General features: G+C 48.8%; 2 protein-coding genes across 10 annotated transcripts in view; one reads left to right on the top strand and one right to left on the bottom strand.

Moving 5' to 3' along the window:
* LOC144502320 (retinoic acid receptor RXR-alpha-A-like) overlaps window positions 1-21,935 on the bottom strand; it is a 423,978-nt gene that overhangs the window by 323,353 nt on the left and 78,690 nt on the right. The window lies entirely within an intron of this gene.
* The window catches only part of brd3b (bromodomain containing 3b), a 61,250-nt gene that overhangs the window by 17,142 nt on the left and 22,173 nt on the right, over window positions 1-21,935 (top strand). For 4 of the 9 annotated variants that reach the window (XM_078226129.1, XM_078226126.1, XM_078226127.1 and 1 more), the window contains 7 exons: window positions 1,746-1,883; window positions 3,911-4,040; window positions 5,355-5,554; window positions 7,072-7,443; window positions 9,520-9,648; window positions 9,821-10,051; window positions 21,039-21,250. In XM_078226129.1, the coding sequence (XP_078082255.1) occupies window positions 1,746-1,883; window positions 3,911-4,040; window positions 5,355-5,554; window positions 7,072-7,443; window positions 9,520-9,648; window positions 9,821-10,051; window positions 21,039-21,250 (1,412 nt within the window). The remainder of the gene's footprint in view (window positions 1-1,745; window positions 1,884-3,910; window positions 4,041-5,354; window positions 5,555-7,071; window positions 7,444-9,519; window positions 9,649-9,820; window positions 10,052-21,038; window positions 21,251-21,935) is intronic. The other 5 variants (XM_078226132.1, XM_078226130.1, XM_078226131.1 and 2 more) reach the window with 3 other exon arrangements.

Genomic DNA, 21,935 nt, shown 5'->3' with positions numbered 1-21,935 from the left:
CAGTTGCATTATGAGATCAAGTTATTCATGTGAAGGAAATTGATTAACAACAACACTTTATTTATTTTTGTGTATTCTGCTTAAAGTAATAATTGGCTCAGAAGCATCCCATTGCAGTGATGACTGCAACAAGTGTCTGACCACATGGCACTCAGTTTAAATCCTCTAGACACAAAAGCCAAAATCAAGTAGCCATGCCAGCCCTGACCCGGTAGATCACCTGGTCCTATCTTCGCCCTAACCTTGGTCTGCAGTGTTGATCTCAAGTACACGGGTGGGTAATTGGCCCCTTGAGGGAAATCAGCCAGAGTTCCTCCTCCTGATCACTGTCCAGTGATCCCTGGGTTAGTGAGAGAGGGGAAATTAGCCAAGGTTTTTGCTCCTGATCGTTGTCCAGTGATCCCTGGGTTAGAGAGAGAGGCAGACATCAGCCAAGGTTTCAGCTGCCACTCACTGTCCAGTGACACCCTTGGATTAGAGAGAGGGGAAATCAGCCAAGGTTCTTGCTCCTGATCACTGACCAGTGAGCACTGCTGTAAAGTCCAGGGATGCTGGATGAGTGATGAAGTAATAAAGTTGTTGGGGATGGGAGTTCATGTAAGTAGCCGAAAAAAGAAAAGTGGTCAAAAGAATAATGGAATCTTGGGCTTTATTACAAGAAGTGAAGAATGTGAAAGGAAGATGCTGCTGCTGCAGTTACTCAAGTACCTGGCAGGTAGGAAGCTCTGCTTCCATTTCTGATCTGCTTGTGGAAGGATGTATTGAGGATAAGTGACGGCTTTAATTTGGTGTAGGTTAAGGGGTGATCTGACTGAGAATTGACAGGGTAGTTGGGGACCATTCTTCTCACGAGTTAGAGGGGACAGAACCTGGCAAGTCTAGGGGCGGCACGGTAGCACAGTGGTTAGCACTGCTGCTTCACAGCTCCAGGGTCCTGGGTTCGATTCCCGGCTTGGGTCACTGTCTGTGTGGAGTTTGCACATTCTCCTCGTGTCTGCGTGGGTTTCCTCCGGGTGCTCCGGTTTCCTCCCACAGTCCAAAGATGTGCGGGTTAGGTTGATTGGCCAGGTTAAAAATTGCCCCTTAGAGTCCTGAGATGCGTAGGTTAGAGGGATTAGTGGGTAAAATATGTGGGGTAGGGCCTGGGTGGGATTGTGGTCGGTGCAGACTCGATGGGCCGAATGGCCTCCTTCTGCACTGTAGGGTTTCTATGATTTCTATGAAGTCCAACTGAATCACTGAAGAGCAAATCCAGAAAAAACATCTTGCACAATGGATGTGAGATTGTGGGGCATTACAACGACAGGAGCTAATGAATAGAATTGGTCGCTCCTTTCCCCTTGAAGATATAGTTAATAATGTTATCGCGACTTAATTCTGAGTATGTATTATCCCGGGCCAGAGCTGGCATGGCTACTTGATTTTGACTTTTGTGCCCAGAAGATTTAAACTGAGTGCCATGTGGTCAGGCACTTGTATGAGACTACTCAGTTTCTAGGAGGAGGTGAGATTACTGAACTGATAACAAGTTTGGACTCTCTTTGTTAAAATAGCTGTACGATGGTGAGCTGTGTATGTGAAGTACAGCAAGATTAGTGTTTCTGGATTGACCAGTGAGTAGGTGGCTACTGGGTGGGTGGGCCAATGCTGTCCGGGAATGATGTTCGTGTACTGGGATGCAAGAAATGTACTCAAAAGTTTTCTTTCAACATTTGAAATGATTTCCTGCAATATCTTACTTCCAGGATTATCATAAAATTATCAAACAGCCCATGGATATGGGGACAATAAAGAAACGGTTAGAGAACAACTATTACTGGAGTGCGAGTGAGTGCATGCAGGATTTCAATACCATGTTTACCAACTGCTACATCTACAACAAGGTAACACATCTACATTGTTAAGTCTTCCTTTATGTTCACATTTCTTGTCAGTCAAGTGTCCTTCACCCAATCACTGTCAGTCACTCTTGCCGTTTAATCTGCCCTCTCTGAAGAGCAGGAATGGTTGCACAGTGGTTATGTTACATGACGAGTAATCTAGTAAACTACTTGTGGCCTGCATTAATGATTTGTTTGGCTTTTCTTCTAGCAAAGCTGAGAGATGTTCCCCTCTCACTGTTAAGCTCCTCCTACTCTGGCTTTCAGTTCAAACTAAGCTCAAAAAAGGTATTTTCCCTGAAAGTGGCCCCAGGTTGCTAAGCAGCAACTCGTTCTTTCTCCACGCTCATGTTTACTTTTCCCATCGTAAACACTCCCTCCGCACAATACCACACAACAGGGGAGAGATACAAAAAGGTCCAGAGGGGCAATTTCTTCACACACAGGGTGGTGAGTGTCTGGAACAAACTGCCAGAGGTAGTAGGAGAGGCGGGTACAATTTTGTCTTTTAAAAAGCGTTTAGACAGTTACATGAGTAAGCTGGGTATAGAGGGATATGGGCCAAATGCAGGCAATTGGGACTGGCTTAGGGGTTAAAAAAAGAGGCAGCATGGACAAGTTGGGCCGAAGGGTCTGTTTCCATGCTGTAAACCTCTATGACAATAGTAACACAGTTTGAACTGAAACCAAAAAAAACATGTCAACACCTTTGTCTAACATGAATCTAACTCGAGTTTTACCTTTTCCGACACAAAAACACTCAATTAAACTCACTTAAATCTATACCTAATTTCTGATATCCTACAGTACAACCACACATCACTTAAACATGCCCCTGTTTTCTGACAATCCATCCAGGTCACTCATGTCCTTTGACAAATGAAATCATGCTGCTCAGACCTGGCTTGGATCTTCTTCTGATTCCTGACCCATAACAATGTGATACTAACTTTTAACTGCCTCCTGGGATGGCCTAGCAAGGCATTCACTCAGTTGTGAAGAAGGTGGCGGGGCATCAAAACCTTCTTGAGGGCAATTAGGGATGGCTAATGACTGTTGGCCCATCTCAACCTGTGAATGACTAAAAAGGTGTAGTTGAGGATTTAAAAACTTCTGCCAATCTATCTGAGCTTTATTCAACAAGTAGAATCTAATTGGCCTGAAGACATTGTGATTTTGTCACTTTCCCTTGGAATAGCCAAGTTATGGCCTTAACCAGGTTAACTGCTTTAAATAGAATAACTGCCTCATCACCCAACTGAGTATCTGTTAGCAGAATAAAGTGGTAAATAACAGAAATCAGGGTGCTGGAATATCCACCCAGAACATCAACTGAGAGCAGGAAGGACCCTCAGTGGAGAATCTGTCCACCACTTTCCAGGATTGACAGACACACAGCATGTTTCCGGAACATTCCTTTCTTATTTCACTCTAGCTTGTGTTGTATATTTCTCTCTCTCGTTCTGGAAAGGTATAGTCCAGTGAAGTTGGGATTGTTCTCCTTCGAGCAGAGAAGGTTAAAGGAAGATTTAGTTGAGGTGTTTGTTTATTCCACTAAAACCCTGTTAATTTTTTAAGAGAAACCATTTCTAGTGGCAGGAGGGTCAACAAACAGGAGAGACAGATTGAAGGGGCAGTGGGGGAAAGATAAGGGTAATTTTTCTTTACTCAGTGAGTTGTTGTGATCTGGAAGGCGGTGCATGAAAGGACGGTGGAAGCAGATTCAACAGGACCTTTCAAAGGGGGAATTTGGATAAATATTCAAAGTGGAAAAATTTGCAGGGCAATGGGAAAAGAGCGGGGGTGAATGGGACTAATTAGATAACTCTTCCAAAGAACCAGAATGGGAATGATGCATCGAGTGGTCTCCTTCTATGCCGGTGGATTCAATGAGTTATCTCCCCTCTTTACCAGCAGTGAATGTGTGTGATTTTGTGACGGATGTTCTATGATTTCTGTCATAATCATGCATCCTCAATTGCCATCGTTCCCTGTGAGTGCGCCCTTTCAAACCTGCTCCTTTCTTGCAGCCTGGTGATGACATTGTGTTGATGGCACAGACCCTGGAGAAGATCTTCCTGCAGAAAGTTGCACAGATGCCCCAGGAAGAAGTGGAAATGATGGCCCCATTGCCCAGAGGCAAAGGGCGAAAGCAGCCAGGTAACTCGGGTTGTATGGGTGCATGAGAACAAATCAGATTTAATTGGTAACCTGTGGCTCCATCTCCCCTTGGGATGTACCAACATGGTCCCGGCTTCCAACCCTGATCTTCCGGCTTCCAACCCTGATCTCTGCTGAGCCAAGAGAACTCAAGACAGCTACGGGGTTCAGGCACCCATCTCCTTCAGGGAGGGGTGGCCAGTCAGCCAGAGTCCCTTCTTGTGATCACTACTCAACAACTGTACAGGATTGATCTTGGACTGTGATGTATTCCGTGGTGGAACAGTCTATAAATTTCCTCTTATATTAGAAAACATAGAAAAACTACAGCACAAACAGGCCCTTCGGCCCACAAGTTGTGCCGAACACATCCCTACCTTCTAGACCTACCTATAACCCTCCATCCTATTAAGCTCCATGTACTTATCCAGGAGTCTCTTAAAAGACCCTATTGAGTTTGCCTCCACCACTACTGATGGCAGCCGATTCCACTCGCCCACCACCCTCTGTGTGAAAAACTTCCCCCTAACATCTCCCCTGTACCTACCCCCCAGCACCTTAAACCTGTGTCCTCTCGTAGCAGCCATTTCCACCCTGGGAAAAAGCCTCTGAGAGTCCACCCGATCTATGCCTCTCAACATCTTATACACCTCTATTAGGTCTCCTCTCATCCTACGTCTCTCCAAGGGGAAAAGACTGAGCTCCCTCAGCCTATCCTCATAAGGCATGCCACTCAATCCAGGCAACATCCTTGTAAATCTCCTCTGCACCCTTTCAATCTTTTCCACATCCTTCCTGTAGTGAGGCGACCAGGACTGAGCCCAGTATTAAGGATGGACTGAGATTGTGGTGTGTGCTCGGTGCTGGTAAACCTGTGTCCTGGCAAAAAGTTAATGATTTTGCAGGAAACCATTTTTCCTGAGGTGAAGTTGCTTCTTGAGCCGGATCCTGGGTATTTCTGAACCTCTTTCTCTATCACAGCAGAATGGATGATTGAAGCCTGTCGGCAGTGGGTGGGTATCAGTCTGGTAGCACGATGGGGAGTTTATTGTCCACTTACCCAGGGAATGGATTAAACTCTGATTCCTATTTCTCGTGTTGGATTGACCTCGCTAAGATCCTGCCTCTGAGCATGTGTGGCCGGATTCTCGCAAAGGTAGTTGTGAAGCAGCAAGCTGCGGGAGGGAGGGGTGATACTGAGGAGATGATTGCACCTCCGGTGACTTTGACACAGTACCAAAAAGCCCCATGTACCTGTATACTTGGCGTGTGTTATCTTAATAACTCTGTTTCGTGTGCTCATAATCTTTGCAGGAATGCAGCAGGTGGCAGCAGTGTCTTCAGCCAGCGAGCCAACTGCCTTCCCAGAAGCTCCTCCCAAAACTTCTCCGACTCCCATCGTCATCTCCACTGCGGTGCCACCTGCCGTGCTGACCCAGGTCACAGCGGCCCCTGCTCAGTCCTCCAGCCCAGTGATGCCAGTAATCTCTCCACCCACACAGCTGATCACCAAGGTAATAGCCCTGCTCCACTTGTTGATTGGTTAGTCAGTGTACAGTGATTGGCTGTCACCAGCCCTCTGCGTAGGCAGACAGCCTTGGATTTAAGGCAGGATTTGTGTGTGTGAAATTACTGCCTCACTGAGTGGCATCCAGGCAAACGGACAAGAAAATTTCAGCTCCAATCGCTAGTCTGTGGGCTGAGAGGAAAAGCACAGGCTCAGAATGGTGCTTATGTGGCCTGTAGCTGACTGTACAGAATTAGGGGAACCTGGGTGAGATAGAAAATGAGGAACCATGGAAACTGATCCCTATTGAAAAGGTACAATGTACTTATTACATGTGAAGATAAGGATGCAGGCTGTCTGCAGTTCAGCCAGAATGTGGGTCATGGCATCTTGGAACATAAAGGGTGGGTGGAGGGGTGGTTGGGGGGGGGGGGGGGTAAGAGGAAGCAGGAAGGTGTAATGTGGTAGTTGGAGGGAATTCAACATTCCGTACTCCAGATTGAAGCCTTTGTTAGCAGCATGGAAAGTTCCACCTGGATGTTGCCTACCTGGAGCCAGTTCAAATTCTGGGTAATGTTTGAAGTGAACAAATGTGAAACAACTCTAGATTTAGGAAGATTTGAGATTTAGGAGGCTGACTTCAATGGTGTGAGATAGTGTCCACAGCAAACTAGGCAAACCTGTCAATGGTGAACAACAGGTGTGATGTGGAGATGCCGGCGTTGGACTGGGGTAAACACAGTAAGAAGTTTAACAACACCAGGTTAAAGTCCAACAGGTTTATTTGGTAGCAAAAGCCACACAAGCTTTCGAGGCTCTGAGCCCCTTCTTCAGGTGAGTGGGAATTCTGTTCACAAACAGAACTTATAAGACACAGACTCAATTTACATGAATAATGGTTGGAATGCGAATACTTACAACTAATCCAGTCTTTAAGAAACAAAACAATGGGAGTGGAGAGAGCATCAAGACAGGCTAAAAAGATGTGTATTGTCTCCAGACAAGACAGCCAGTGAAACTCTGCAGGTCCACGCAACTGTGGGAGTTACAAATAGTGTGACATAAATTCTGATTCTAGGATCGCATGATAAAGACTCAGGAGGAAAAAAGCAGAAATATTTATGTGAAATAGTGTGACATAAACCCAATATCCCGGTTGAGGCCGTCCTTGTGTGTGCGGAACCTGGCTATCAGTTTCTGCTCCGCGACTCTGCGCTGTCGTGTGTCGCGAAGGCCGCCTTGGAGAACGCTTACCCGAATATCAGAGGCCGAATGCCCGTGACCGCTGAAGTGCTCCCCAACAGGAAGAGAACAGTCTTGCCTGGTGATTGTCGAGCGGTGTTCATTCATCCGTTGTCGCAGCGTCTGCATAGTTTCCCCAATGTACCATGCCTCGGGACAACAGGTGACCAAGGGCAGGCTGACTTAGATTGTGATGCAATCACTTGAAGTTTATGGTTTTAGGCAGTGGGCAGGTAGTTGATTGATTTGGTTATTGATGTCAAAATCTTCTGTTTGTTCTAGAAAAAAGGTGTGAAGCGGAAAGCAGACACTACGACTCCCAGCACCTGTGCCATCACTGCGAGCAACAGTGAGTCCCCTCCTCCAGCCTCAGCAGAACCCAAACTCTCAAAGCTGGCGTCACGGCGAGAGAGCGGGCGTTCAAACAAACTAGCAAGGAAAGACGCGGACGAGGTGGAACTCCAACATCCCCTGGGGAAGAAGGGGAAATTGACGGAACACCTGAGGCACTGCGACAACATCTTGAGGGAAATGCTGTCCAAGAAACATGCAGCCTATGCATGGCCTTTCTACAAACCAGTGGATGCTGAGGCCCTGGAACTGCACGATTATCACGAAATCATTAAGCACCCGATGGACCTCAGCAGTGTAAAAGTACGTGTGCCCCAACAGCAAGGGATTGTTCTTGAGCAGCTGCATCCTCGACTTGGAATCATAGAATCCCTCCAGTGCAAACAGAGGCCATTCGGCACATTGAGCCTGCACCAACCACAATCCCACCCAGGCCCTATTCCTGTAACCTCACATATTTACCCTGATACTCCCCCTGACACTGAGGGGCAATTTAGCATGGCCCATCAACCTTACCCGCACATCTTTGGAGTGTGGGAGGAAACCGGAGCACCCGGAGGAAACCCACGCAGACGCGGGGAGAACGTGCAGACTCCACACAGACAGTGACCCGAGGCCGGAATCGAACCCGGGTCCCTGGTGCTGTGAGGCAGCAGTGCTAACCACTGTGCCACCGTGCCGCCCACTTGGGGATTCAAGCCCTGGTCTGCATCACCACACTTCACTTAGTTTCAGATCTCTGTCTTGGTGTTTAGGGTGTTGAGGGTCTGTGTGGGAGGGGAGCGCAGAATTCCCGTATGAGGGTCAGTATTGAACAGTGGGAAGGCAAATTAATACCACATCAGAAATTTATTCCCCCCCCCCCCCAACTGCTCCCAACCCCACCCACAAAGCAGATATGGGTTCTATGAGCAACAATGCCCTCTCAAACCTTAGTTGAGGCAAGAAGAAAGAAAGGACTTGCATTTCTCCTCCTCCTTTCACAATCTGAGGATGCCTCCATGTTCTTTACAGTCAATGAATAACTTTTAAAGTGCAGTCACTGTTGTACTGTAGGAAACAGAGCAGCCAATAGCAACACTACGCACTCCCCCAAACAGCATTGACACAGAGTGATGACTCAAAGTGTGTCAGCCATGGTTCAGAGGGCAGCATTCGTGCTTCTGGGTTCAAGTCCCACTTTAAAGATGTGAGTAAAAAAATCGAGGTTGATAGTAAAATGCGGTACTGAGTGAGCATTGCATTGTTGGGGGGTGACAGTAGGCTGTTCACAGCTGATCAGAAAGCCTAATAAAAATAGGAAGCAGGAATGAGCCATTTGACCCCTGGAACCTGCTTCACCATTCAGACTGATGATCTGCCTCAGTGCCATTTTCCCGCACTGTCCTCACATCCGTTGATATCTTCAATATCTAGAAATTTGTAAATCTCTGTCTTGAGCTTACTCAATGACCGAGTGAAGAAATTGCTCCTCATCTCAGTCCTAAACTGCCGACCCCTTAGTCTGAGACTGTGGCTCCTGGTTCTAGAAGCCCCCAGCTCGGGGAAACATCCTTCCTGCATCTACCCTTTCGAGACCTGTAAGAATTTTGTAAGCTTCAATGAGGTCACCTCACGTTCTTCTAAACTCTACAGGGTACAGCCGCAGTCTCCTCAATCTCTCCTCTTAAGACAATCCTTCCATCCCAGGGTTTAGTCTGGTGAACCTTCATTGCAATCCCTCTATGGCAAGTATAGTCTTCCTTGGGTAAGGAGATCTAAACTGCAAACAGTACTCCAAATGTAGTCTCTCCAAGGCTCTGTACAACTGCAGCTCCTGTGCTCAAATCCTCCTGTGATAAAGCAGTACAAATGCAAGTCCTTTTTCCCCAACCACGGTATTTTGCTTTCATAGAATCCCTACAGTGCAGATGAGGCCATTCAGGCCATCGAGTGTGCACTGACTCTCTGATAGTGTATCTTACTCAAGCCCTCTCTCCCACCCTCTCTCCACACATTTCCCATGGCCAGTCCACCTCACCTACACATCTTTGGACACTAAGGGACAATTTAGCACGGCCAATCCACCTAACCCGCATGTTTTTGGAGTGTGAGAGGAAACCGGAGCACCTGGAAGAAACCCACGCAGACACGGGGAGAATGTGCAAACTTCACACAGTCACCTGAGTCCGGAATTGAACCTGTGCCCCTGGCACTGTGAGGCAGCAGCGCTAACCACTGTGCCGTATTGCTTTGCCTTTATTTGAATTGTTGCAAAGCTGCAATAGGTCCTGATGATAAGGGTGTATGTTTAGTTTCCCCCTGCAGCCAGATGCTTGTGTCTTGCCCCTTGGGATTTCTATTGGCAGTGCAGGATTGTTATTATATTCTGTCTTGCAGAAAAAGATGGACAGTCGGGATTATCTGGATGCCCAGGGATTTGCTGCAGATATCCGATTAATGTTTTCCAACTGTTACAAGTATAACCCACCGGATCATGAAGTTGTGGCGATGGCCAGGAAGCTGCAGGTAGGAATGCACGAGACTGCACCTCGCAGTAGTGGTGTACTATGGGGGGGAGACGGCAGGCTGCCCTGTGGCGGGTCGGGTTGCTCATGGCGGGCTGCCCCGCGGGCAGGACGGTGAGCCGAACCTGGCCTTCCCCCATGGGTTGATGTTGACTTGGTTTATTCTATGTTAGGACGTATTTGAAATGCGGTTTGCAAAGATGCCGGACGAGCCTGTTGACAACTCCCCGCCTCTTCCCCCGCAACCTCCAATCATCACCAAGCCCAAAGTGTTGTCGAGCGACAGCAGCCGTGAATCCTCGTCCAATTCCAACAGCTCGGATTCGGAAGAGGAGCGGGCGAATCGACTGGCGGAACTGCAGGAGCAGGTGGGTGTCGGCAACCCCTCCACTCAAAGGAACATGGTAGATATCAGCACCATATCTTTACATTGTGCATGCTTTAACTAACGCTTCCTGTCTCGCAGCAGCACTGGTCACTGTCCTGGCAAAAAAAATTGATATGAATACAATTATCAGATTAATACCTTCAGCGCAAAGGTTCATCAGGCTTTCCACTTGGCCTGAGGGGGTTGTTTGCAATCAGGACAATAGTACACTGGACTCGTAATGTGGAAGCTTTCATTGATCCAGAGATATGCGTTCAAATCTCTGCAATTGTGGAATTTCAGTTTAGTTAATTAACTAATCTGGAACAAAAAGCCAGTATGATGACCATGAAACGAGTCAAATGTAGTGAACACCGATCTGGTTCCCTAATGCCCTTTAGGGAAGGAAATCTGCCATCTTAACCCTGTCTGATCTACATATGATGCCAATTCCACATCAACATCACCTTGACTCTTCACTGCTTTGTGAACTGGCTCAGAGTGCCACTCAGTAGTTAAGATGACTTGCCACCAACTCTCACTGGGGTACGGGTCCCACACACACTGACTCTCACTGGGGTACGGGTCCCACACACACTGACTCTCACTGGGGTACGGGTCCCACACACACTGACTCTCACTGGGGTACGGGTCCCACACACACTGACTCTCACTGGGGCACGGGTCCCACACACACTGACTCTCACTGGGGCACGGGTCCCACACACACTGACTCTCACTGGGGTATGGGTTCCACACACACTGACTCTCACTGGGGTATGAGCCACTCAAGTGGTTTTTGTTAGTTGTGTTAAGGTTTCACAGAATTGTTCTGGTGCAGAAGGAGGCCATTCAGCCCGTTGAGTCTGTACCAGCTCTCCAAACAAGCATCATGACTTAGTGCCATTCCCCTGCCTTTTCCCCGGTTCCTCTGCACATCGTTTCTATTCAAATAATCATCTAATGTCCTCTTGAATGCCTCGATTGAACTTCCCTCCACCCCACTTCCAGGCAGAACAATCCTGACCCCAAACCACTTTAATCTGTGCCCCCTCATTCTTGCTCCTTTTAAGAGCAGGAACAGTTTCTCTCTCTCTACTCTGTCCAGCCCCCTCATGACTTTGAACATCTCTATCAAATCTCCTCTTAGCCTTCCTCTCTCCAAGGAGAACAGTCGCAACCTCTCCAATCTTTCCTCAGAACTAAAGTTTCTCAGCCCTGGAACCATTCTTGTAAACCTCTTCTGCACTCTCTCCAATGCGTTCACATCCTTCCTATAGTGCGAGACCCAGAACTGTACACAATATTCCAGCTGAGGGTTTACTCGTGTCGTGTATAAGTTCAGCATAACCTCTTTGCTCTTGTACTCTATGCCCTTATTAATGAAGCCCAAAATTCCACATTCTTTTTTAACTGCTCTCTCCATCTGTCCTTCCACCTTCAAGGATCTATGCAAAAATATGCCCAGGTCCCTCTGCTCCTGCACCCCTTTAAGAATTTTGCCCCTTATTTTATATTGTGTCTCCATGTTCTTCCAACCAAATGCATCACCTTACAATTCTCTGCATTGAAAATTATCTACCACTTATCTGCCTACTCCACCAACTTGTCTATGTCCTTTCGAAGTTCTGCACTGTCCCCCACGCAGTTTACAATACTTCCAAGCTTTGTCTCATCCACAAACTTTGAAATTGCGCCCTCTACACCCGGATCTTCTCTTTCTGGGCAGTTCACCAGGGTCGAGGATGATTTGCTTCCACTCTGGGGAGGTGGGTTCTGCAGTGGCTGAATAGTTCAATCCAGGAGCTGCGGACTCTGCCACAGGTTTGGCAGGTGGTGTTTGATGAGGTGGGTGGGTGGGATGCTCTGGATTCTGCGCTCTCTTTTCGTTACGCTTGTCCTCTGCGCGCTCCACCCGGTGACGCTCGAGGTGATTGGCACCTTCACGGACGCTTCTTCTCCAGTTTGTGTGTTCTAAACAAGTGATTCCCACGTGTCGATGGGGATGTTGTGTTTATTTAGGGAGGATTTCAGAGTGTCCTTGTAGCATTTCCACTGCTCTCCTCGTGATTGCTTGCCATTGGGGAGCTCAGAGTAGGGCACTTGTTTCGAGCGTCTCGTGTCGGGCATGTGGACAATGCAGCCGCCCATCACAGCTGGTCGAGTGTGACCTGGGCCTCGATACTGGGGATATTGGCCTGGGAGAGGACGCTGAGTCACGTTGGTACGCCTATCCTGCCAGTGGGTTTACAGGATTTTGTGGAGGCAACATTGATGATATCTCTTCAATGATTTGAGGTGTCTGCTGTACATTGTCCATGTTTCTAATGCATACAGAATGGCAGGGACCACGGCTGCTTTGTCAGCCATGAGCTTGGTGCTGGATTTGAGATCTCAGTCTTCGAACACTCTGTTCCTCAGGCATCCGAAGACTGAACTGGCACATTGGAGTCAGTGCCGGATTTCATTGTTGATGTCTGCTCCCAGAGCTGGGGCTTGTGAGTTTTGAGGAATGATCAACATTGTCCAGAGGCTCAACGTGGACCTTGGTGGTTGGGGGGCAGTTTAGTGTGGCAGAAGGAGACTGGTGGAGAACCTTTTTTTCCGGATGTTTAGGCCGAGGCCCATTCTCTTGTATATTTCGGTTTAGGGGACCAAGGGGGCAATCTGTGGGTGGAACCAGAGGATGTTGGTAGAGTGTTGAATGAATACTTCACATCCGCCTTCTCCCAAGAGAATGCGAATGAAGGTAGGATTTCAGGGGGAGAGACTGTGAGGTTCTTGAGCAAATTAATACTGGAGGTTTTGGCAGGCTTAAAAATAGACAAACATCCAGGTCCGGATGAGTTGTGCCCCAGGCTGCTGTGGGAGGCAAGGGAGGAGATTGCAGGAGCTCTGACCCAAATTTTCAATTCCTCTCTGGCCACGGGGGAGAACTGCTGACTGGAGAACAGCTAATGTGGTTCCACTATTTAAGAAGGGTTGTAGAGATAAATCAGGGAACTACAGACCAATGAGTCTCTCATCAGTGGTAGGGAAACTATTGGAGAAACTTCTGAAGGAGAGCATCTACCTCCCCTTGGAGAGGCAAAGCTTGATCAGGGAGAGTCAGCGTGGCTTCGTCAGAGGGAGGTCACGCCGAACAAATTTGATTGAATTTTTTGAGGAGGTGACCAGGTGTGTGGATGAGGGCAGCGCAGTCGATGTAGTTTAGGTGGATTTCAGCAAAGCCTTTGACAAGGTTCCACATGGGAGATTTGTAAAGAAGGTAAATTCACACGGGATACAGGGTAATTTGATAAAGTGGATTCAAAATTGGCTCAGTTGGTGTTGTGAGACTTCTTACTTCAGTTGTAGGAGACAGAGGGTGATGACAGAAGGCTGCTTTAGTGACTGGAAGCCAGTGATCAGTGGCGTACCACAGGGATCTGTGTTGGGCCCCCTATTATTCATCATTTATATAAATGACATTGATGACTATGTGGGGGGTGGGATTAGTAAGTTTGTGGATGACACAAAGATTGGCCGGGTGGGTAACAGTGAGGCAGAGTGTCTTGGGCTCCAAGAAAATATAGATGGAATGGTCAAATGTACAGATAAGTGACAGATGGAATTTAACCCTGAAAAGTGTGAGGTGATACATTTTGGAAGGAGTAATTTGACAAGGAAGTATTCAATGAACGGCAGGACACTAAGAAGTTCTGTGCAACAAAGGAACCTTGGCGTGTTTGTCCACAGATCTCTGAAAGCGGAATGGGCATGTTAGTTGGGTGGTGAAAAAGGCATAGAACAAAGAAAATTACAGCACAGGAACAGGCCCTCCGGCCCTCCAAGCCTGCACCGACCCTGCTGCCCGATTTAACTAAAACCCCCGACCCTCCCGGGGACCATATCCCTCTATTCCCATCCTATTCACGTACTTGTCAAGACGCCCCTTAAAAGTCACTACCGAATCCGCTTCCACTACCTCCCCCGGCAACGTGTTCCAGGCACCCACTACACTCTGTGTAAAAAATCTGCCTCATACATCTCCTTTAAACCTTGCACCTCGCACCTTAAACCTATGCCCCTAGTAATTGACTCTTCTACCCTGGGAAAAAGCTTCTGACTATTCACTGTCCATGCCCCTCATAATCTTGTAGACTTCTCTCAGGTCTCCCCTCAACCTCTGTCGCTCCAGTGAGAACAAACCAAGTTTCTCCAACCTCTCATAGCTAATGCCCTCCATACCAGGCAACATCCTTATGATGAAACTGAGGAGGTGTGGGATAGAGGGAAAGTTGGCCGATTGGATAGGTAACTGGCTGTCTGATCGAAGACAGAGGGTGGTGGTCGATGGAAAATTTTCGGATTGGAGGCAGGTTGCTAGCGGTGTGCCACAGGGATCAGTCCTTGGTCCTCTGCTCTTTGTGATTTTTATTAATGACTTAGAGGAGGGGGCTGAAGGGTGGATCAGTAAATTTGCTGATGACACCAAGATTGGTGGAGCAGTGGATGAGGTGGAGGGCTGTTGTAGGCTGCAAAGAGACATAGATAGGATGCAAAGCTGGGCTGAAAAATGGCAAATGGAGCTTAACCCTGATAAATGTGAGGTGATTCATTTTGGTAGGACTAATTTAAATGTGGATTACAGGGTCAAAGATAGGGTTCTGAAGACTGTGGAGGAATAGCGAGACCTTGGGGTCCATATCCACAGATCTCTAAAGGTTGCCACTCAAGTGGATTGAGCTGTGAAGAAGGCCTATAGTGTGTTAGCTTTCATTAACAGGGGGTTGGAGTTTAAGAGCCGTGGGGTTATGCTGCAACTGTACAGGACCTTGGTGAGACCACATTTGGAATATTGTGTGCAGTTCTGGTCACCTCACTATAAGAAGGATGTGGAAGCGCTGAAAAGAGTGCAGAGGAGATTTACCAGGATGCTGCCTGGTTTGGAGGGTAGGTCTTATGAGGAAAGGTTGAGGGAGCTAGGGCTGTTCTCTCTGGAGCGGAGAAGGTTGAGGGGAGACTTAATAGAGGTTTATAAAATGATGAAGGAGATAGATAGAGTGAACGTTCAAAGACTATTTCCTCGGGTGGATGGAGCTATTACAAGGGGGCATAACTACAGGGTTCGTGGTGGGAGATACAGGAAGGATATCAGAGGTAGGTTCTTTACGCAGAGAGTGGTTGGGGTGTGGAATGGACTGCCTGCAGTGATAGTGGAGTCAGACACTTTAGGAACATTTAAGCGGTTATTGGATAGGCACATGGAGCACACCAGGATGATAGGGAGTGGGATAGCTTGATCTTGGTTTCAGATAAAGCTCGGCACAACATCGTGGGCCGAAGGCCCTGTTCTGTGCTGTACTGTTCTATGTTCTATCCTGGTAAATCTTTTCTGTACCCTCTCCAAAGCCTCCACATCCTTCTGGTAGTGTGGCGATCAGAATTGAACACTATATTCCAAGTGCAGCCTAACTTAAGGTTCTATAAAGCTGCAACATGACTTGCCAATTTTTAAACTCAATACCCCGGCTGATGAAGGCAAGCATGCCGTGAGACTTCTTGACTACCTTCTCCACCTGCGTTGCCACTTTCAGTGACCTGTGTACCTGTACACCCAGATCCCTCTGCCTATCAATACTGTTAAGGGTTCTGCCATTTACTGTACATTTCCTATCTGTATTAGACCTTCCAAAATGCATTACCTCACATTTGTCCGGATTAAACTCCATCTGCCATCTCTCTGTCCAAGTCTCCAACTGATCTATATCCTGCTGTATCCTCTGATGGCCCTCATCGCTATCCGCAAATCTACCAACCTTTGTGTCGTCCGCAAACGTACGAATCAAACCAGTTACATTTTCCTCCAAATAATTTATATATATACATATATATATATTGCAAACAGCAAAGGTCCCAGCACTGATCCCTGAGGAACACCACTTGTCACAGCCCTCCATTCAGAAACGCACCCTTCCACTGCTACCCTCTGTCTTCTTTGACCGAGCCAATTTTGTATCCACCTTGCCAGCTCACCTCTGATCCCATGCAACTTCACCTTCTGCACCAGTCTGCCATGAGGGATCTTGTCAAAGGCCTTACTGAAGCCCATGTAGACAACATCCACTGCCCTACCCTCATCAATCATCTTCGTCACTTCTCGAAAAACTCGATCACGTTCGTGAGACACGACCTCCCCTTCACAAAACCATGTTGCCTCTCACTAATACGTCCACTTATTTCCAAGTGGGAATAAATCCTGTCTCAAAGAATCCTCTCCAATAATTTCCCTACCACTGATGTAAGGCATATGGGACACTTACCTTTATCAATCGTGGCATAGATTACAAAAGCAGGGAAGTCATGTTGGAGTTGTATAGAACTTTGGTTGGAGTACTGTGTGCAGTTCTGGTTGCCACATTATAGGAAGGATGTGATTGCACTGGAGGGACGCAGAGGAGATTCACCAGGATGCTGCCTGGGATGAAGAGAGTTACGTTGTGAAGAGAAGTTGGGTAGCCTTGGGTTGTTTTCGTTGTAGGAGAGAAGACTGAGGGGTGACCTGATCAAGGTGTACAAGCCATGATGTGGAGATGCTGGCGTTGGACTGGGGTGGGCACAGTAAGAAGTCTCTCAACACCAGGTTAAAGTCCGATAGGTTTATTTGGAATCACAAGCCTTCGGAGCGTTGCTTTTCATCAGGTGAATAGAGACGTATTCACAAACACAGCATATGTAGACAAAGACACAATTGCATGATAATGGTGGAATGCAGGTGTGAATACACTTCTCCACTCACCTGATGAAGGAGCAGCGCTCTGAAAGCTCGTGATTCCAAATAAACCTGTTGGACTTTAACGTGGTGTTGTGAGACTTCTTACTGAGGTGTACAAGATTATGAAGGGCGTGGATAGAGAGCAGCTGTTCCCCTTAGCTGGAGGATCAATCACGAGAGCAGATCGGTTCAAGGTGAGGGGCAAGTTTAGGGAGGATGTGAGGAAAAATGTTTTTACCCAAGAGGCGGGTTGCCTCACGTCCTTTAAAAAGTCCCTGGATGAGCAATTGGCACATCATCACATTCAAGGCTGTGGGCTAAGTGCTGGTAAATGGGATTAGGTGGGCAGTCAGATGTTTCTCGCACGTCGGAGCAGTCTTGATGGGCCAAAGGGCCTCTTCTGCATAGTATGATTTTATGAGTGCGTCAACAATGGTTTGTAGCTTGGCCTCTGAGTGCACGCACACAGGCGATGTCTGCGTACTGCAGCTCGGTCTTGGTTCTGGCTTGGAGGTGTCAGAGGTTGAACAGTTTCCCGCTTGTCCGGTAGGTTAGTTACACTCCAGCGGGGAGCTTCAAGATGATGGGGTGGAGTGTTGGTGCAAGGAAGATAGCGAAGAGTATTGGTGCGATACTGCAGTCCTGTCTGATCCCAGTTTGCACACTTAGTGGGCCCCTGTGTGGTTCTGTTGTTGAGGGTCACAGCTTGCATGTCACTGTGGAGCAGGAGGAGAATGGTGACGAATTTCTGGGCAGATGAATTTGAGATCTTCAGCCACTGGGAGGAGGTGGTTGAGGAAGATTCTCTCAATGACCTTTCCCATGGTGGCGAGTCGGGAAATCCCTCTGTAATTTCCACAGTTGGACTTGTCCCCTTTCTTCAAGATGGTCACAATTAAAGCAGCTGAGATCTCCCGGCGTGCTCTCTCACTTCCAAACAAGGGTGTTGAGGTTGTGGATTCTTGTCAAGAGTGCCTCTCTGCCACATTTTAATATTTCAGGGGGGTTTCCACGTGCACCAGAGGCTTTGTTGTTTATTTAACACCCAGTCTTGCCCTTCCTTGAGCCAGGTCTCTGTTATCGTCACAACAACATATTTCTGCAATGCAATCTGTGCCTGTAACTCCCCATTTTTATTTACTATACTCCATCAATTCACATACTTGCGCAGTAACCCTGATTTACAAGTCCTTACTTTCTCCCATACTCTCCGACTTCCCCTATTAACTTATTATTCACTATGTTCGTGCTTTCTGTCTCCCCCAGGATTTTGTGCATCCTGCCATTCCTCTCGAATATTTCCTCGTGGTTCCCTCATCCCTGCCAGGTTAGCTTAAAGCCCCCCCAACAGCACTGGTAAAAAGCCCTGTGAGGAACTCAGTCCCAGCCCTGTTCAGGTGCAACCTGTTCAGCTGGTATAGGTGCCATCCAGCCCGTGGATGGTCCCAGTGTCCCAGGAATCTAAAACCCACCGTCTTTGCAGCCATGCATTCATCTGCCTTATCCTCCGATTTCTGTACTCACTTGCACGTGGCACTGGGAGTAATCCAGAGCTTACTGCATTTGAGGTCCTGGTTATTAATTTTCTGCCTAGCTCCCTAAATTCTGATTGCAGGACCACATTCCCTTTCCTACTGAAGTCATTGGTGCCAGTGTGGATCATGATCACTGGCTGTTCACCCGCCTCCAACAAAATGCCCTGCAGCCACTCTGGCATCCTCCACTCTCGCACCAGAGAGGCAACACACCACCCTGGAGTCATGTCTATGGCCACAGAAGCACATCTGTTCCTCCTAACTAACAAATCCCTATCACTATTGCCCTTCCCTCTTCTTCCTCCCCTCCTGTACAACTGAGCCACTCATGGTGCCACAAACCTGGCTCGGACTGCACTCCTCTGAGGAACCACCTCATCAGCTTCCAAGATGGAAAGCCGGTTTCTGAGCCCTGGAATCCCGGCTTCTCCTGCACTTCCTAGCTAGTCCTCTTGGACTGCCTGGTGGCCACCCATTCCTTCTTTGTACCCAGGCCCTTAAGCTGCTGTGTGACCACATTGGTGCTACCCACCAATCTCTTACCCAAGGCTGCAGTCCCTGTGTGAGCCCTGACAGTGAATTCTGGCAAACACATTGTCTCTGGAAGACAGTGTGCCAATCCCAGTCCTCTCCTCACCCATGGTCCATAGACACACTCTGGGGTGTGGGTTCCACAGCTTCGGACTGACAGTTGAAGGATCAATTGACTCACTTCATACTGGACATTGATCAGGAGCAGCCACCCGGACCGATTTCCCTGGCCCTATTACAGGCACTGGGACAGGTTGCAGATTGAACCTGTCTTTCCTTTTCCCTTGGGCTCGCTGCCAGGTTGGGATAGTTTCTTATTGAGATTTTAAGGAGTAGTGGATGTGAAAGACTGACATTTATCTATCCCCTCCAAAAGTTCAGGAATTCCCAGTGTTTTACAGTTGAATACTTTTGAAGTGAAGTCATTTGTAAACTTGTAAAAATCCCAAAACTATTCTGGTTGATTAGTCCGAGACTTTGATGGAAATCTTCCCTGTTTGTTAGACACAATATGAGTCACCTTAGTCTGTGGGATATTTTCAGTCCACTTAAGATGACAGGCAGGACATTGATTTACTGTCCCTTTTTATCAGAGCATTTCAACAGTGCAGCACCCTCTTGGTGATGACCCTCCCACAGTGCGGTGCTCCCTCTGCGCTGACCCTCCCACAGCGCGGTGCTCCCTCTGCGCTGACCCTCCCACAGCGCGGTGCTCCCTCTGTGCTGACCCTCCCACAGTGCGGTGCTCCCTCTGCGCTGACCCTCCCACAGTGCGGTGCTCCCTCTGCGCTGACCCTCCCACAGTGCGGTGCTCCCTCTGCGCTGACCCTCCCACAGTGCGGTGCTCCCTCTGCGCTGACCCTCCCACAGTGCGGTGCTCCCTCTGCGCTGACCCTCCCACAGTGCGGTGCTCCCTCTGCGCTGACCCTCCCACAGCGCGGTGCTCCCTCTGCGCTGACCCTCCCACAGTGTGGTGCTCCCTCTGCGCTGACCCTCCCACAGCGCGGTGCTCCCTCTGCGCTGACCTTCCCACAGTGCGGTGCTCCCTCTGCGCTGGCCCTCCCACAGTGTGGTGCTCCCTCTGCGCTGACCCTCCCACAGTGCAGTGCTCCCTCAGCACTGACCCTCCCACAGCGCGGTGCTCCCTCTGCGCTGACCCTCCCACAGTGCGGTGCTCCCTCTGCGCTGGCCCTCCCACAGTGTGGTGCTCCCTCTGCGCTGACCCTCCCACAGTGCGGTGCTCCCTCTGCGCTGACCCTCCCACAGTACGGTGCTCCCTCTGCGCTGACCCTCCCACAGTGCGGTGCTCCCTCTGCGCTGACCCTCCCACAGTGCGGTGCTCCCTCTGCGCTGGCCCTCCCACAGCGCGGTGCTCCCTCTGCGCTGACTCTCTCACAGTGCAGTGTTCTCTCTGCAATGACCCTCCTGCATTGGGGTGCTCCCTCTGCGCTGACCCTCCCGCAGTGCGGTGCTCTCTCTGCAATGACCCTCCGACAGTGCGGTGCTCCCTCTGCGCTGACCCTCCCACAGTGCGGTGCTCCCTCTATGCTGACCCTTCCACTGTGTGGTACTCCGTCTGCGCTGACCCTCTCACAGTGTAGTGCTCCCTGTGCATGATATTCAGACACACAGTGTGATGTTCTGTTTTGGCTAAACCTCAACAAGGTGAAGTGCCATCTGTGTGGACCCTCCTCCAGCACAGCGCTGTCTCAGCATGGACACTCGGACGGCGCTCCCTCTGCACGGACCATCCAGCACAGCACTCCTTATGCATCGACCCTCCAGCACAGCGCTCCCCCTGCACGGACCCTCCACGGGCAGCGCTCCCCCTGCGCGCGGACACTCCGGGGCCGGCACTCCCCCTGCGCGCGGACCCTCCGGGGCCGGCGCTCCCCCTGGGCGGACCCTCCGGGGCCGGCGCTCCCCCTGGGCGGACCCTCCGGGGCCGGCGCTCCCCCTGGGCGGACCCTCCGGGGCCGGCGCTCCCCGTGCGTGTCAGCTTGTATTTTGTGCTCAATAACCTGGAGTGAGACTTGAACCCATGACCAATGACGAGTATCATTAGCAGCTGAAACCTGGAATTCCAGGTTTGTGTTTTGGCACCATAAGCAAGCTGGCTGAAGACCAGCACCAGTGTAAAAGTTGCCAGATTTTCTTGAATGTTGCTGGAAATGTTGATTTGAATTGTGCTTGTCTCTCAGCTAAAAGCTGTTCATGAGCAGCTGGCAGCTCTGTCCCAGGCTCCCGTCAGCAAACCAAAGAAGAAGAAGGAGAAAAAGGAGAAAAAAAAGAAGGAAAAGCACAAAGTAAAAGTGGAAGAGGAGAAGAAGGGCAAGTCCTCTCAGGGAAGCAAGCAAGCACAGTCCAAGAAACACGGCAGCAAGAAGTCAGGCAGTGCAAGCTCGCTGACCAGGTGCGACACCCAACAACTCTAGACAGTGACTCGAATTGCAGACATGTTTAATCTGTTAACAGAAGCAGAGAGTACAAAGGCAAGGGAGTGGCGTTAAACCCTTTATACATCAGTGTACAGGCCCCGGCTGACTATTGTGTTCAGTTCTGGTCACCACATTTTTTGGACCCATGGAAAGAGTGCAAGAGAGATTTACTGTAATGGTTTTATTAATGTATGTAAATGATTTTATATTAGAATACAAGAGTGAAGGGCTACCAAGCTTAGCGTTGTAACAATCAGTGAACAGGAGTGGGCCATTCAGCCCGTCAAGCTGCTTCGCCATTCAATATGATCATGGCTGATCGACACCTCAATGCATTTTACCTACACTGTCCCCAAAACCTTTTACATTGTTAATCAGAAATCTATCCCTCTCTCCTTTAAACATGTTCGATGGCTGAACTTCCACGGCCCCCTCAGGTAGAGAAATCCAAAAATTCACAACCCTCTGTGTAAAGAAATTTCTGCTCATTTTGGTCTTAAGTGGCTTGCCCACTTTGAAATTCTGCCCCCTGGTTCTTGACTCCACAACCAAGGGAAACATCGTACCTGCAACTCCCCTGTCTATTGCTTTAAGTATTTTGTAAGTTTCAATGAGATCACCTCTCATTCTGCCAGAGAGTACAGACCCAGCTTTCTCAGT

The sequence above is a fragment of the Mustelus asterias genome, chromosome 13 (genome assembly GCF_964213995.1).
Source record: "Mustelus asterias chromosome 13, sMusAst1.hap1.1, whole genome shotgun sequence".
NCBI classification, from domain to species: domain Eukaryota; kingdom Metazoa; phylum Chordata; class Chondrichthyes; order Carcharhiniformes; family Triakidae; genus Mustelus; species Mustelus asterias.
The sequence above is the reverse complement of the archived record's forward strand: the minus strand, read 5'-3'. Positions and strand labels throughout refer to the sequence as shown.